This window comes from Sceloporus undulatus, chromosome 7, assembly GCF_019175285.1.
Source record: "Sceloporus undulatus isolate JIND9_A2432 ecotype Alabama chromosome 7, SceUnd_v1.1, whole genome shotgun sequence".
Lineage (NCBI taxonomy): Eukaryota > Metazoa > Chordata > Lepidosauria > Squamata > Phrynosomatidae > Sceloporus > Sceloporus undulatus.
In genome coordinates, this window is record NC_056528.1 from 1,544,636 (window position 1) to 1,560,987 (window position 16,352).

At 46.5% G+C, this 16,352-nt stretch overlaps 1 protein-coding gene across 2 annotated transcripts in view; it reads right to left on the reverse strand.

Annotated features, from left to right (window-relative positions):
- Positions 1-16,352, reverse strand: part of CAPZB (capping actin protein of muscle Z-line subunit beta) — a 45,687-nt gene that overhangs the window by 5,196 nt on the left and 24,139 nt on the right. For both annotated transcript variants that reach the window (XM_042478020.1, XM_042478019.1), the window contains exons 3-6: positions 15,291-15,412; positions 13,463-13,576; positions 5,137-5,278; positions 4,332-4,448 (exon numbers count right to left, since the gene is read on the reverse strand). In XM_042478020.1, coding sequence (XP_042333954.1) covers positions 4,332-4,448; positions 5,137-5,278; positions 13,463-13,576; positions 15,291-15,412 — 495 coding nt within the window. The remainder of the gene's footprint in view (positions 1-4,331; positions 4,449-5,136; positions 5,279-13,462; positions 13,577-15,290; positions 15,413-16,352) is intronic.

The window sequence follows — 16,352 nt, forward strand, 5'->3', positions numbered from 1 at the left end:
CAAAGAGGCAGCATGTGGGAGAGACAGGGAAGGTAGAATAAGACACAGGCATGGAGAAACCTAGCCTCTGACTGAGTAAAGATTATATTGGCCCACCTATTCCAACACTCTCTATACTGCTGGGATGGGCGGCATTTGGCCCCCAAAGTTGTTTTTGTCAACTCAATGCCTGTATGTGCCCCCCCCAAAGGTTCTTTTTGTGGCCGCTAATGCCTCCAGACTCGCTGAATTGCACTTCTTTTGGCCCCAAACATTTCCTCTTCTGGAAGGCTCCAAGAGAGGCCATCCATTTTTCAAAGATGGACAATGAACTCTTTTTTTGGAGGTCTTTATACACAAGATGGATGAGCCTTCCTGTACAGTCAAGGGTTGGACTAGATTGCCCTTGTGGTTGCTTTCCAACTCTTAAGAACCTATGGTTCTACGTTATGGACTTTTGTTGAGGGTGACACAGCAGCTGCCTTTAAATATCTGAAAGGATGCCATGGAGAAAGAGGGAGCCTGCTTGTTTTCTGCTGCTCCAGAGACAAGAACATCAACCAGTGAAGTCAAATTACAAGAAAAGAGATTCCACCTCGACATCTGGAAGAACTTCTTTCCTGTAAGAGATGTTCAAGAGCAGAATAAACAGCCTTGGAGGGTGGTGGGCTCTCATCCTTGGGAGATCTTTCCTCCTCTCTCTTTTTGGTTTCTTTCCTCCTCTGTTCAGAAGTTGGATGGGCAACTTTCAGGAGTGTTTTAGCTGGGCATGGGGGGGACTAGATCACCTTTGGGATCCCTTTCATCTCTATAAGTCTGATAACAGCCCCCTGGGCAACTCTCTCTCTTTAGAAAGTCAGGCTCCAGGTCACAGAGCACAGTTAGCTCCTTTTAAAAAAGAGGTGGTGGTTTGCAGATCCACCCTGGAAATGCTGTCTTTAGTTGCTCCAACCCCAGAGGGCATGGTCTGTAAGAGCTCTGGAAGTCAGGAGTGGCTGAGGAGGAGACAGTCTCAGGCCTGGCTCTCCATCATCCCCTCCTACACACAGACACAACGCCCTCCCCAGCACCTGCCAAAGCCAGCCGAGTGTTGCCTGCCGAGCCTGACGGGGCGTGTAATTCAGTCGGATCCTGGAAGGCAAGATGTGACCTGTGCGGTGGCAAGGTGCCAGCTCCAATTAGCCAGCCCCAGGTCGTTTTTAACATACAAAGGGGAGATGATGGGAGAGGAAGATTAAGGGTCCCCCCCTTCCCTTTCGCTCACCTTCGGGCTGAAAGAGAACGTTGGAACATGAGTTTGTGGGGAAGGGAACAAACGAGTTGAGAGGAATGAGTTACCCCTATGCCCTTGGCACCCAAATCCCCCCCTGAGAATGGCCCCTTCTCCTGCCCCCCCCCCCCACCCTCACACCTGGGCAGCTGGCTGGAAAATGGAATCCGTTCCAGGCAAAGCACAGATATTTGACACAGCTGCCAAAAAGAGAGGAGGAAAGAAATCCTATGCCCCAAGCAGCAGCCCAAGGTTCCATGTGGCTGGGTTTTGTTAAAGATAATAAAAACACAGATTCTCGTCGGGGACTTAGCCCCATTCCTCTCGCGGGGTCGAGAAAAGGTGTTTCAAACACACAAAATGCCTACCCTTTTTAAAGCATACATGAAATCTCATAGCAATGAAGATTGAGGATAACGTTGATTACATTGTGAGTCTACCCTGGCCTTAAAACTAAGTTAATCCATTCCTCTCTTGCTCCTCTGAGAAGCACCTGAGTAGCATCTTTCACCACCCTGCTCCTTAAAACTTCCTCATTCAAAGTTGGTCGATCTGTGGGCCATCCAAGTGTTGCTGGACTGCAATTCCCATCATCCTCCAGTGCTGGAGGCCAGCAACATCTGGAAGACTGCATGATACTAACCAACCAACCAGCCAATGTTCCCTTGAAGAATCTGCGTTGTGCCAAAGTCTAGTCCATTCTCAGTGAAGGTACCGCAAGATAGACTTGGAATCCCAGAGATCTAATCTGTGACCTTCTGCGTATCTTCCATTTCAGCGTACCCAGATTGGCAGATGTGCAAGGCTCATGACACTCAGCTGGTGCATGAGCGCATGAAAGAAAGGTAACCATCCAGCCTAGTCCCTCAAAATCACAATTTGACAAAGTCAGCACTGTGGAACTTAAGACTCAAAGCAAAAGCAGGATAAGAATTCATTCTCTCTCACCCACACACACACACACACACACACACACATTCACAGTGCGACTTGGGTTTTATCTTCCACCATCCCAGAGCTGTGTGCTTCCCTGGAAAGGGGAGGTTGTGACTCACCATCTTGTGATCGGCTCCAATCTTGCCCCCTGCTGTTCTGTGGCATTCCCCTACCCCACCCTTGCTTCTTTCATTCCCTTATTATGGGGCTGGAAGAATGGAAAGGCCAGATATGTCCACATGGAAGAGCAAAAGGAATTCTCTAGGCCTAGCCATCCATCACATGGGAGGAGGATGCTAACCATTATTCTGTCTCCCTCCCAAAGGAGAATTATCCTATAGACAGACACTTCCCTTTCTTTCTGCCTCGCCAGGATCAAAAAATGGGTACTCAAACACAGAAAGCCTTTGGCAACTGAAGCTTTAAGTCCTTTAAAGAAAATAGTAGGATGAACTGCAACTCCCAGCATTCCTCATGCCATCTAGTTCACCATGATTCAGTGAAAATGGCACATGTTTCCACTTAGTATTTATAAGACTGGCACCCCTGTAGAATTCAGGTTCTTGGGTAAACTTCAGGATCTTCAGGAATGGAGGATTCATGCAAATTTACTTCTTTCCAGTGTATGGGTTTTCATCCATCGCAGGCCTTTATGCCAGATCCCAATCTTAGCTTTTAAAGGGTGACTTAAGCTGGAAACTTGATTCCTGGGCTTATAACCGTATCACACACACCTCAAAGGATCTGCAGTGGGAAGTCAGAATTCCCTTTGTACGAAAAAGGCCAGACATAGAAAGAGAGAGAGAGAGAGTGAGAAAAGGAAAAAGCCAAACCAAGCAAGAGCTGGAAAAGCAAGCCAAGGTGCGCCAAGGACAGCTGGTCCCAACAGGCCCATGTTTTCCTTGGCATGGCCAGCCTGCGGACGGATGGAGTCAACTCCCCTCTGGCCTCCATTTCACAGCTATGATTTGGCGTGTTAAGGAAGGCACCAGATTCAAATATTTGCACAGGTCACTGCAAACCCAGGCAACGTTACTGAGAAGCGAACTTCATCTTTTAAAACACAGAGATGGACATATAATAACTTCCAAGGCCTGTTTTCTCCCCATGACTGGCCCCGGTCAGCATCCTGGCTTCAGCATTTAGGGCCCACTGAAGTTTCCAAACAGTTTCAGAACTGAGATGGAGCCAGCTTGTCCTTTGCCTCGGGTAGCAAAGTATCTTGACTCAGCCCTGTTTGTCAGCATGAAAGCAGCTCTAGTATAGATGTAAGAACAGCTCTTTTTGTTGTAAGCTGCATTGGGTCTCATGACAGAAGAAAGGTGGGGCATGAAATTAAGCAAGAATGTTCTTTTAAAAACTGGGAGGGGAAGACTGTCCCTCTCAGAAAACTCCAGCTGCAGTTCTAAAAAGGAACTTTTCCAAGCTCTGGTGCTGTTTCTGTGAATGACCAATCAGGCACCTTTGACAAATGCTGCAGAAAGGGGCTTGGGAAGGTTAACTGCCTCTTTCACTAGAGCATCTGGCACTCAAGGGTAAGCCAGTGTCTGGACAAAGCAGTCCCCATACAGTGAATGACAGATCCATTCTCCTCTTTGTCTGGTCTCCTCGCAACCAGCAGCCAACCATCCATACTGAGGACATTCCACTGAGTTTGTCATGCTTCCCGCTCCATCTTTTGTCTGCCTTGCATCCCCTGCCCAAGTCAATTTCATGGTATGACAGAAAGTATGATGGGAAAGCACACCCTCCTATGTCACACAAATGAAAGCCAGGATCCTCCTCAGAGACAGAAGAGCAAAATGAAAGGTCAGAGCTCAAGAAATTTCCTTTTCAGACTCCCAATTCCAGGAACCTCCCAACTAGCATGTAGGTATAACCCCAACACTTCACAAATGAAATGAAATGTGCAGTCAAGCAATGTCAAAATGTGGTCAAGACAGCAAAAGTTATCAAAGAGAAAGCTAGGAGATGCTGCAGCAGCTTGATTTTGCCTGAGCCAACTGGGAAGAGCAGAACTCCGCCTCCTCTTTTCTTCTCTATCTTGCTCAGTTAAGTGAGTGCAAACTACTTTTGCATTTTGAACTTAGTTTTGTATCATGCACTGGGTTTGGAAATGTACACCGAACAACACAGGGTGACGCACCTGTCTGGTGAGGCTGCCTCCGAGGTTCATTGTGCCGGAGCCGGTTTTGTTCGTCTGCAACCACAGCATCACCGTAGAGGTCAGCTTGTAATGGGCAGTGCGGCCGCTGGATTTCTCCTGAAGGAAGAAAGTGGAGAGGTGTCAGGGAGAAACCAACGTTTTTGAAAAGGCAGAGTTGTTCAGGGCCATTCCTGCATCCCAACCAACTCTCAGGGTGGCACCTGTCCTCTTCCAGGGCACAGATGGTTAACAAACCAGCCCCACTATGCATTCGCCGACCCACTTCCATCAAACTTTTGGAGGACAAGAGGAAGGCTTCCCAGAATGCAACTGGGTCTCCAAGCCACTTGACTCTCAAAGCCATATATTTGACTTTTTAGCAGTCCAGGGCATCTGGAGAACTCTCCACCAGCACCACATTTCAGCTTTCTTCACTGAAATGCAATGGCATAGACAAAGCTGACTTGGCCTGTTTTTATACAGATGCAGGTATGGAGAGGCGGCTGTAATTTCCACGTAATTCTTCTCGGTACTGCTTTGACTTATCATTTTTCTGAAATGCTTTAGGGGAATGTTCCCAAATTAATAAAAAGAGGTCTGGTTGGGAGGCGGGGGTGAGTCCAGGTTGGAGAAGAAAGAGTTAAGTTGCCAGGCCTAACACAATATTGCGCTGTTTGCCGGAGCACCTGTGCTCATTAGCTGCCTGGAATTTAACTAAGGTGGTGGTAGGGATTATTTTTGGGTCACATTCTTTTTTGTTTAGGGACTGATGGCTGCCTGCAGAGAGAGAAAGATCGAGCTGTACCTGCACTTCCACCACGTGGATGGAGTCCCAGCACCCCTTAATCTTCTTTGATCCGTCGCCAGCTTTCTTAATTAGAATCACGCCGGCAAATCCGTGATCCAGGTCCCAGAGGTAGACGGAGGAAACGCCCCCTTCGAAATACCTGCAACCACCAAAAAGAGAAAGGGAGACAGTTAGGAACGAGGGGAGCATCCCTTTGAGTACGTTGTTGGCTTTGAGACAACAATGCTGAAAGAAGCAGAGCCAAAGGATGGGTAAAATTTAGACAAATGCTGGAAGTCCTAGAGTTGTTGTTGCTGTTGTGTGATTTCAAGTTGCTTCCCACTTATGGCGACCCTAAGGGGAACCTTTTACAGGGTGTTCTTGGCAAGATTTCTTTAGAAGGAATGTGCCATCCACTGCCTTCCTCTCAAGTGTGGTCACTCAACAGGTTCCCATGGCTGCGCAGGGATTCAAACCCTGACCTCCAGGGTTGAGAGGAGAGTCAATCCAAAACTACCAGCATCAAAACCCTCCCCGATGGTTCTTTTACATTTTCAAGTATTTAAAGTGTTCAATGTTCTTTTAGAGGGTTTGTTTGGCTTGGTGGGAGAATGATGGTTGCAACTCGCCTGTAGAACCATCAAAGGCTTTTAAACAGAGCTGAAATCCTCAGCCAAACATCTGAAAAAGCCGTCACGCCTCAGTTTAGGCAAGAGACAATTCCCTGCAAGGAACATGCCAGTAGGATCCCGCCTCTCACTTGTGCAACCCCATTGACTCCAATTAATGGCAACAAGCTGTTAAAAAGCACACTGGAAACCCGGCTGAAACTTAAAACCTTGCTTTATAGCTTCTCATTGCAAGCTAAAGAAGTGTGGCTGGAAAGCCATTCCACCACCAAAAAAAAAAAAAAGGGGGGGAACCCCAACTTTTACAGCATTGCCTAATTGAGACTAAAGGGAACAGCCATAAGGGGTGGGAGGCTGGCTGGCTCTGCAACCTCTTATCCCCTTTTGTGCAAAGAAGGGGTTATTCTGATTTATCGCCGATCCCAACCGAGCCAATTTTGCAAGGAACTAAGTCCCAGGGCTCTTCTCCTTCCTTCAAAAAGTAAAATAAAATTCTCCACCTAGCGTCAGGCTTCTGCGTTAAAGCGAGTGAGTTCAAACTGCAAGTGTGATTTCTCTGTTGTCGGCAAAAAATAGGGTATTGTTTTTGAGGGCTGGGTTGCAAACCCTGCTACGCCAGAGCTGCTCAGGAATCCCCACACCTGCTGTTCTGCTGACCTGGCTGATACCTTTGCTACAGACAGTCTTGCTTGTGCAATCCACAAATGTCACACTGTCAGCAGAAAAAGCATTTACACAGTCAACTCCAGGCTGCTCTCTTCTGATGCTTTGGGGAGCCTGCTTCATTCTAGTTGATAAATGTTGATATTCAGAGTGGGGAGAAAGGAGCCTTTGGGATGGACAGGGAAGGATCACAAGTCAGTGGCAGAGTGCACATTTGGCAGCCAAAAGGTTGCAAGTTCAAGTTGCAGCATCTCCTGGGTGGTTTCCTTTTTTAAATGAAGGCTTTGGGCTGAACTGTTTTTATCTAAGACGCATATGTGCTTTGCTGCTATTGAATGGCGACCCTAAGGCAAACTTATCATGGAGTTTTCTTGGCAAGACTGGTTCCAAGGAGGTTTGCCACTGCCTTCTTTCCCTTGCCCAAAGTCACCCAGTGGGTTTCATGGCCCAGCTGGGAATCGAACCCTGGTCTCTAGAGCCGTATTTGAACACTCAAACCACTACGCCACATCTAGCATATGCACCAGGGTTGCACTAGTTTAAATAGCTTTAGCCCATTTTAAATGGTCTGTTTCTAAGCTGTTTATCATAAGTCGTTCTGAGATCTTTGGACATAGAGAGGGATGGAAACATCTGCATAAACTAGAAAGTGACTTCCAGATCAAAAGAAAAGGTCTCTCTAGGGCCTGTAATGGCACCCCCAAAAATGTGGAGAAAGTGCCTCCAGAAGTTGTTGGGGGCATAGAATCATAGAATCGTAGAGTTGGAAGAGACCACTAGGGCCATCCAGTCCAACCCCCTGCCATGCAAGAAATCCAAATCAAAGCATCCCTGACAGATGGCCATCCAGCCTCTGTTTAAAGACCTCTAAGGAAGGGGACTCTATCACCCTCCGAGGAAGGAGTGCATTCCACTGTTATTTGATGTTTTTTGCAGGGGGTAACCTTTCAAAGTCTCATGGGGGCTACTGCTAGCCTCTGATAGTTGCCCATCCTCGCGCTACACCTTTTTGCTTTAAAGGAGTGAAGTGTGCCTCCAATTCTAGTTCGGAAAACTGCAAACGCAGCAAATGCGAGACTAACCAGGCACTGAGGGAAATCTTGATCCGAGGACTCTTCTCTTCCCGCTCCCAATTATATATTTTACCAGTTTATTCGAGGCACGAAACATTAATTAGAAGGAGGCGGCAAGGTCGCAACAAGGACTTATAAAACTGTTTCCTTACCTTCCATACTTTGATCCTAACAGCATGAAATGGGGGGGGGGGGGCGAAGAACAACAACGACAACAAAAAGGGGCTCTGATTTTTTTTTACGTGCTTCGAATTTATGAGATTTTGCATAAAGGCTTTTGCGGATAGGTTTTAAGAACGTGCTAAAACGCCGTCCGAGACCACATAAAGCCATCTGAGGGGTCTTTCCCGCCAGAACAAGCAAGTGCACACATGGAAACACTCGGGACGGCCTTTGTACCTTTAATGAGTCAAATCTAGGATTAATATTGTTTTAAATACTAACATGCTATTTCAAGGCTGCGTGGAGCTGGCCGTAGCCACAGCCTTGAGGACTCAGGGGGAAATGGCTGGCTGGGAGAAGACAGAAAACACAGCCAGGTTGCCCTTCCGCTGTTCTAATCCAAGTGCTAGGGTTTGCTTTGTGGGTTTCTTCCTTCTTTTGGACAGATTTTTGCAAATTTTAGATAGATCTGCAGTTCCCTCTTGCTTCTTTGAACTCCAAGCACAGCCAGTGAGCCAAATGAAAGTATGGAGAAGGCTGCAAGGTGGGATAAACTGAAAAGCCCAGTCTTCTTCCCAACAATGGGCAGCCACAAGCCTCTGGAGAGCCCTAAAGAAGATGTGAAGGCCATGTTGTTGTTGTGTGCCTTCATTTCTGACTTATGGCGACCCTAAGGTGACGCTATCATGGGGTTTTCTTGATAAGATTTGCTCAGAGGAGGTTTGCCATTGCTGTCCCCTGAGGCTGAGAGTGTGTGACGTGCCCAAGTGGGCTTCCATGGCCAAGCAGTGAATCAAACCCTGGTCTCCAGAGTCATAGTCCAATGCTCAAACCACTACCCTACATTGGCTCAAGAGTCACATCTCTGAACCCATTTGTTAGTTCTTAGCTGCTGATATTCAGAGGCTGCAGACAGACTTTGAACAGAGCAACGTGGTTATCTCCATGCTGTGGAATGAAAAACATTCACGTTTCCATAAAAGCCAAAAACATCTGTTTTAGTGGCTTTTGAGAAACGGCAAAGAGATACTTCCAAGTTGCAATATAACTGCCACACTCAGTAATTCGGTCTGTAGCTCAACATCCCACAGCCAGCCATGTTCACGGTCCAGCTAGCTCTAAGTCCCAAGACTAGACTCCATGCGCCTGAGGAAGTCCATTATAATCCAGGACTGCTCGCACTAAAATAAATCTGCTATAATAAATAAGTCTTAAAGGTGTCACTGCTCAAAAGGCAAACAAAAGCCTGAACTCTCAACTAGAAGTCAAAATGATTAAACTGAGGAGAGTGTACCTTGGCTATATCATGAAATGTCATGATTCCCTGGAAAAGATAATGACGGTGCCAAGTAAAGTGGAAGGAAACAGGGAAGCAGGACAACCACATTTCAGATGGATTGATTCAAACAAGGAAGCCCTGAGTTTGCAAGATCTGGAGATGATGACCAGGGCTCTTGGAGCCAAGAAAAAGTTGAAGCTGACTTGACCACACTTGACAACAAACGGTGCCACAGAACGCTTTGTTGTAGTTGTTGCTTTAAACTGTAGCCCTAATGGCAACTAGTTTTGGTGAGCCCTAGTAGTGTATCTGCAACCCATCACATTTAAAAAGTACTCTTCCATGTTACAACCCAATTGGTAAATCACAAGCCCCATCGACACTGATCATGGAAGCGAGGCAAGATGTGAAAGGAACAGGTGAAATATTGAATTCTGTAATATCTGTACAAAGAGTGGGACCTTCAGGAATTTTGTTGCAGGGAGGGTGGAGGAACCATTAGCCTCCCCAGACCAGATGTTCCTTCACTGCAGCTCGAACAAATCCGTCCCAAAGAGCACCCGTGGCTTTTTTGCAGGTATTTGGCAGATTCTTTCCAGACACATGCTCACATGCACACAGGTGCGAGCCGCCCTTGAGCAAACATACCAATCCAGTTCGGTATGCATACCCCTTGCTGCCAGGTAGCACATCTGGTTGACGGCTGGGCAGCTTTGACTAGGCAGGGCAACCGACAAGAGAACAAAAGGGGGATTCAGAGGAGAAGAGGAAGGCTTAGCGGCCGCCGGTGAGGATTCACACAGAGGCTCCTGGAGAGGGGATGCTTGAACTCTAAAGCCTTTCGCTCCCTGCCCTGTTTCGCCTCATACTTCCATCTTCCCCTGAAGTTTCCATTCCCAGACTGAGCGTTTGGGAAGGTTATTGAGGCAAGAGAAGTAGGGTTGCTCAGCTGTCAAGAAGGTTCTGGGAGTCAAAGGTGGGCTTCCATCGGTGAAGAGGAGCTAGAGCAAGGCATAGGATCCTTCTGGGTGCTCCTAGATAGGTTTTTGGGCCATGGCAGTGCGAGGAGACTGGATGGTGCTACTCCTTGGCCAACCCCGCACTCTTTTCTTCTCTCCAAACACTCAGAAGAAGATCCCTCTTGCACTAGAGCTAGATGCCCTGGGGACACTGCAGCATAGGAGTATTTGCTCCGCATTTGGGCATCTGAAGCAGAGAAGGGGATTTCTAGCACAGATCTGGCCCACTGAGGCTTCCTGGCCAGACTGTGGAATATGAGACAAGGACGCCTATTCAATCCACACAGTCAAGTTTATCACCTGCATAGGTAGGGATCCCACTCTTACTTCCAACATCATCTCTTATTTCCAATTAATCGCCAATTTGATGTAGGGGTGAGTTTTGCCCAACCAGCTTCTATTTTTCTCTCCTTCCTCGACTATCTCGCTTGTGTCGAATTTTAGCTTCTCAAAAGTCTGTAGGGCACAGGCCTGGTTTCTTGTCACCTGAAAAGCACTGATGGTGCTTTATAATTAAGTGAATAATAAAGCATACAACTGGCCATTTGAGGACTTTGGAGCTCACTGTTAATCCCAATCACACTTTCCTTTTCTCTTCTAAGTGGTTGTAGTGTGTTTGGCAATTTTTGCTCAGATGAATCCCAGGTGCTGTAGGCTATATTTTAGAGGAAGGACCTCCTTGCTTAGAAAGCCTTATGAAATCCATAAGTTTGCCAAAAGTCGACACGCAACTTGCAATGCATTTCATGTCACACGTACATTAATGTTACACACACTCTGGGGACAGAGGCTATCTCTATACAGTGGTACCTCGGGATACGAAATACCCAGGTTACGAAATTTTCGGGATACGAAAAAATCCCATAGGGAATTATTGTTCCGGGTTACGAATGTTTTTTCGGGTTACGAATTAACGCGGCTCAATAAGAACTTTGCTTACCTCTGAGCCCCCCTGGAGCAAAGACCTGGCCAGAAGAAAGAGAAGAGGGGAAAAAGCAGCCACATATTCTCGGCGCGGAGATATGGGTCTGATGCACCTGGATTCAATCTTTCAGAGACTCCCTGCTGCAAAAAGCTGTGGCAAATTATTGTGGCCAAGGAAGGGGGGGGTTGTCACAAGAGTTTATACGCGCATGAGCCAAGGGCAATAAAGCAACTTCAAAAGGCTTTCGCCCCCACCCTGCGAAGTCTCAGGTCTGCCTGCATCAGGTTCGCATTCACATCCAGATGGTGGCATGCCTGTGGGAAAAGACCTAACGGAGGCAGAGAGAGCTCAGAGATGCATTGTGAATGGCGAGGCAGAGAGAGATTATGGACAGGCTGCCTGCATCCCTGGAGCACAGCTGATGGTACAGACCATCAATGGGAAAGCCGAAGTCCCAAAATTTCTTAGCTAGCATGGCTAATATTTTGAGAAAGCAGCAGCCATCCCATCAATGCACACAAACACATCCCGCACAGGACACATATGTGCTAGATCTCAGAGAGCTCCCATTGTATCTAGTAATGGAGGAGAAAAGTGTACCCTCCTTGCCTTGCTTTTGTGGCCCAAGTGACCAACAAGGGATGCAGCCATGATTTTCTTCATGCTTGGGACAGAAAGACTTTCAGGTTTGAAATGCAAAATCTTAAGTGCAGGAGAAAAGTAGAAGTGGAGAGATGTTTACCGCTCCTAGAGATGACAGATATTTAGGCTGCCAAAAGAAGACTAGGTTGCGAGGACAGTGGGGCACACCCCCATTTTCTCACCCCATTATTTTGAGGTGTGTGGTGGGGAATGCAGCATCCCAAGTTCTCCTGGGGGGCTAATGCAGCCCCCCAACCGTCCACAATTGTCCCTCCAGGGGAGCTCTTCTTCATTTCAGATGGACCCTCCAATATGAGGGATCCTTCAAAGGGTGCCACCGAAAGCAATGAACTATTAAAGGAAAGGAGGTTCGTGTACTTTAGACTGGAGCTAAAAGAAACATGCTTTTGAACTCAGCAGTGCTTGCAAACCCTACGTGAACAAAGGTTGACTAAGACAATGGCGGGGTCTATCTCGCGTTACTACACACAAGGAATTAATAAAAACAAAACAGAACCAGCCCTTGAAAGAAAACCAGGGAAGGAGTGCCGTTTCCTTGATGATGGAAAGCCAGTTTCTGCCATATTGCCCATCTGGCCAATGGCCGTCACGCCTCGTCGTCATGAATTTACTTGAGAAACGCTGATGGTTCGGCGGTCTTCCCGCAAAGGAGCCTTGCCTCAACCCGCTTCTAAGGACCCTTCCTTCAAAACAATCAGGGATGATTACATTCTACAATTGGATCCATCTTTTCCTCAGCCCACCCCCCACCCCACCCCCCACGACTAAAGGACGGGGAACGTCAAAGCAGATAAGTGCCTCCAGACCTACAGCTGTACTCCACGCTTGGGTTTCTGGGGCCAAAGATGGGCTCGTTCTCGAAAAGGCAAGAAATCTGCAATCATGCACCTCCCCAATACACTGGAAAAGCATCTGGCTTGACAAAACCCACTCAGAAATAACACACGTTTGCTCCAACTTGGAAACGGACCGAAGCACCGACGATGCAAGACTGGATTGTTAAGGTTGCTGAGAGTCAACAAACTAGTGTGGCTTTTAAAAGACAAACCGACTGAAGACTTTTTGAGACTGGAAAGTGTTTATGAGCTCCTTGAGCAACCACAAATCCAACCACGCATGAATGTGTGTCATGCCTACTAGTCATTTTAGTCGATTGGGTATTGACTTACAAGTTGGGTCTCTCTTATCTGGAATGCCAAAATCTGACATTGCTTTAATATTATGTATCTGGTTTAGTTTAGTTACATATGGAAATGTATTTTGCTTTATTTGTCAATTCTTTTCTTTTGTTTTGGGGGTGGTGGACATTTTCAATTTAATCTTTAAAAATGATGGCAGTGAGTCCTTGAGAGCCTCACTTGGTCTCTGAGCCACATTCTGCCCATCTGATGTGTGCCAAAACAAGATGCCCCCAGACAGAGGATGGGATGGGGGCAACAGTTTGGGGAGAAAGCCCCCTGCTTTCCAATGAAGCACCCTCTCCAGGCTCCGGCTGCCAGACTAGAAGATTAAATCTGCTAGAAAGGAAACCACCTTCAATCATGGCTAAAGAGAGGGGAGCACTTGTTATTCTACAACATTCCAAACCTGCGGCAACAGGTTGTTTCCTGTAACCTAAGGCTGGTTTAGATTTGGGCTGAATCTGTCTGTGATGCCCATATCGGGGGGAGCCTAAAATAAGAGAGAAAGAGAGGGAGAAACCAACCCCATCAACTAAGTGCAGCTGGGGAACCACAGCCTTCGGTTAGACCTAAGCTGCAAAATTAAGACTTGCTAAGAAGCAGGGGGCAGGAAGGAGATATAACTTTGCTCCGAAATCTTGCAGTCTCAGCAACCTTCCTTAAGAGGAATTAAACGGTTTCATTCCTGTCCTGAGGATAATGCCCACTTCCTCCCCTCAACCAGACAGATGATAAGAGAAGCTGACATACAAGTCTCTGTACTGGTCAAAGGCGTTGTTCGCTTCCACCTCCAGCTTTCGCAGGCGAGCAGAGGGCATGGCGCCATCTTCCAGAGGCGGGTCATATTTGTTGCTCCACGGTGATCTGCACAAGAGAGAGAGAGAAATTATCAATGTGTTAAGTACTGAAACATATTACTCCCCCAGAAGGAGGTATCCCCATTCTTGCTCAGTTTTGTCATTGGTTATGCAGTATTTACAACACATCCTACAACATGACTAGGTTCTCTGCCCTATAAAGCTTACACTATAAGGACTGGTCTATATGTGCATCAGAATGAGATGGACAAGTCAACTGTAGTCCAGGCTCTTAAGACAAAGGGCTCTTTAAAATCATCAGTAGTTTACAAAGGGCTTCAATAGCGACTAACAGTTTTTGCCGACTTGTCTGGAAGACTTACACAGAAACGTGAAGAGAAACAGATCTGAGCCGTCCTTCACTTCAGATCCTTGGGAGTAAAACGTTATGCTTTTTCGGTGGTTTAAGAATAACCGCCTGGTTTTAAAGCAAGTAACCACTCAGCAAGTATTCCTTCTCTCTGGTATCTCCCATCTCCTTCCTCTCTTTTAACAAGGTGGGTTTGATTTAATTGTGGTTAACAATTCATAATGTTACCCCTCCACAGACTGAAAAAATGTCTTTATAAGCAGACAGGCACTCAAAACACATTTAATGACTTAGGCGAAAGGCTGTTTTGAAGAAAGACAGATGGATAAACCCACTTAGGCTGAGAGCGATGGGGTCCTAACTTGCCTACACAGGAGAACTATTCCGGTTGTAACTAAAGGGTTTCAAACTGGGCCGCTGGCACTAACTTCACCCCATAAGGATTCCATTTAAGAAAGGCGATCAAACAAGGAAGGATAGAAATACTGGAGGGAAATTCAGGGGGGCTTGCAGTTTTTAAATGTATGTACATGTGTGCGTATGGTGTGTGCATTTTTAAAGGATCGGCTTTGGCTCTCCAGATGTCTCGGCTATTGACTTCCCCCAGATGTGAGTGTTAATTGGCATTCCCTCGCCAGCTGTAGGGACAGAGGTTGAATGGGGCATTTCTTTCCCCCCGACCGCTGGCTGGGACCAAAGGCAGCTTTTACATCCCCCAAAAGGAACTGCTTTGTTTCCATACGGAACACTTGCCCTCAGAAATGAGAAGGCATGCTGGAGATTGGCAAGATAAATGTGACAAATGGCTCCCTGACCCTGAAAACATGTGGCCACAAGACCAAGGCCTCAAAACGGTATGATGAGAAAGGGATACTATTTCCGTTTTCATCTGCAGTGTACCAGTACATTTATTATATGATGGGAAAAGGATACGATTTCATATTTTCACCCGCAGTCTACCTTTACATTTATTATTCTTACGTTGTTCGTGTTTCTCCTGCTTTCTTTCATAACAATGGGACCACAGGCAGCTTAGAAATGAGCGAAGACAGTACAGATCGAAAATATACAAAAGCATCCGTAGTGTGTGTGTGTGCAGCTTAGTGTAATTTCAAACCATCTATAGCAATGGTGAGAATCTTTGGTCCTCCAGATGTTGTGGACTCCCAGAAGTCCCTGCCAGCATAAGCAATGACCAGGAATTATGGGTGAGACAGTCCCAAACAGTGTGGTGTAGTGGCTTGAGTGTTGGACTATGACTCTGGAGATCAGGGGTTTGATTCCCTCCTTGAGCACCACTCTTTCTCTCCGCATGAAAGTGACACATCAATATTATTTGCTAGGAAGAGTGGAGAAATGCATGCTCCACAGTTAAAGACTCCAACCCTGTGGAGAAAAGCAAGGCAGTCACCTGTATGAGTCTCCATCTCTATTGTAGTCGCACAGCAAATAATCCTTTCCCACCACCTTATCGCGGGCAATCTTCAAAGGCTGGTCGACTGAGGACAGGAGATCTTCGCACAGGCTTGGGACCTGAAGAGAGGGGAAAGTGGGAACGAGACAGATAGTCTTCTTAGCAACAAGCCACAATTAAAACAAGCAACGGCTTGTTGCAATGCATAAATGTGTGCTGTGATTGATTTGGCGTTAACTCTGGCTTTTGCTGAAACCACAAATGGCACAGCTGAGGACCACACAAACCTGTCTTTCCTGTTGCCAGTTTCATTTCCGCCCCCCGAAAGAGGGCACCTGGGGAAATATAGTTGCAGATCACAACAAGCCGCAGTCATGGTTTAAGTCACAACAAGCCATGATTTAAGCCACATTTTATGAGCAAACAACTACTATGGGTTAAGACCATGATTTGTGGATGCGAAATAAAACACACCACAAGAAGCCAGATTTCAACAAACCACATAATCATAATAATATCAATAATAAGGCTTGTCATGATCTGCAAACACAAGTATTGTGTCCCACGTGAATAACAGAGTTGTATATTATGGTTCCAGTGTGACAGACCAACTGGTCACATCTCCTCATCCCTCACTGTTAAAGCATACTATGCACATTCATGTGGGCACCCTCCCTCCCCACAGCTCTAAACAAATGCAGGTCACATTATCACCACCACTAGTGTGGTCTCATAAAGCTAAATGTGTGTATATATGTGTGTGTATGAAGAAGCCTATCCCTTGCCAAACCAAGGGCTGTAAAGCAATTGGTGTTGGGGGTGGGTGGGGGGTAAAAGTGGTAAACATTTATAATGGAGTGGAAATCCAAGAGCTGCTAAGAGAATAAGCTGCCCATGAACGGCAGCTTAATTTTTTCCACTAGCTCATGCTCTGGGTGGGGTTTAATATACTTTCCAGGAAACCTGCCAAACATTACCAGGCTAGTTAAATTTAAGAAAAGAAAATACATTTCCTTGACACGTGTCATTTTCCCTTTATATATATATATATATATAGAG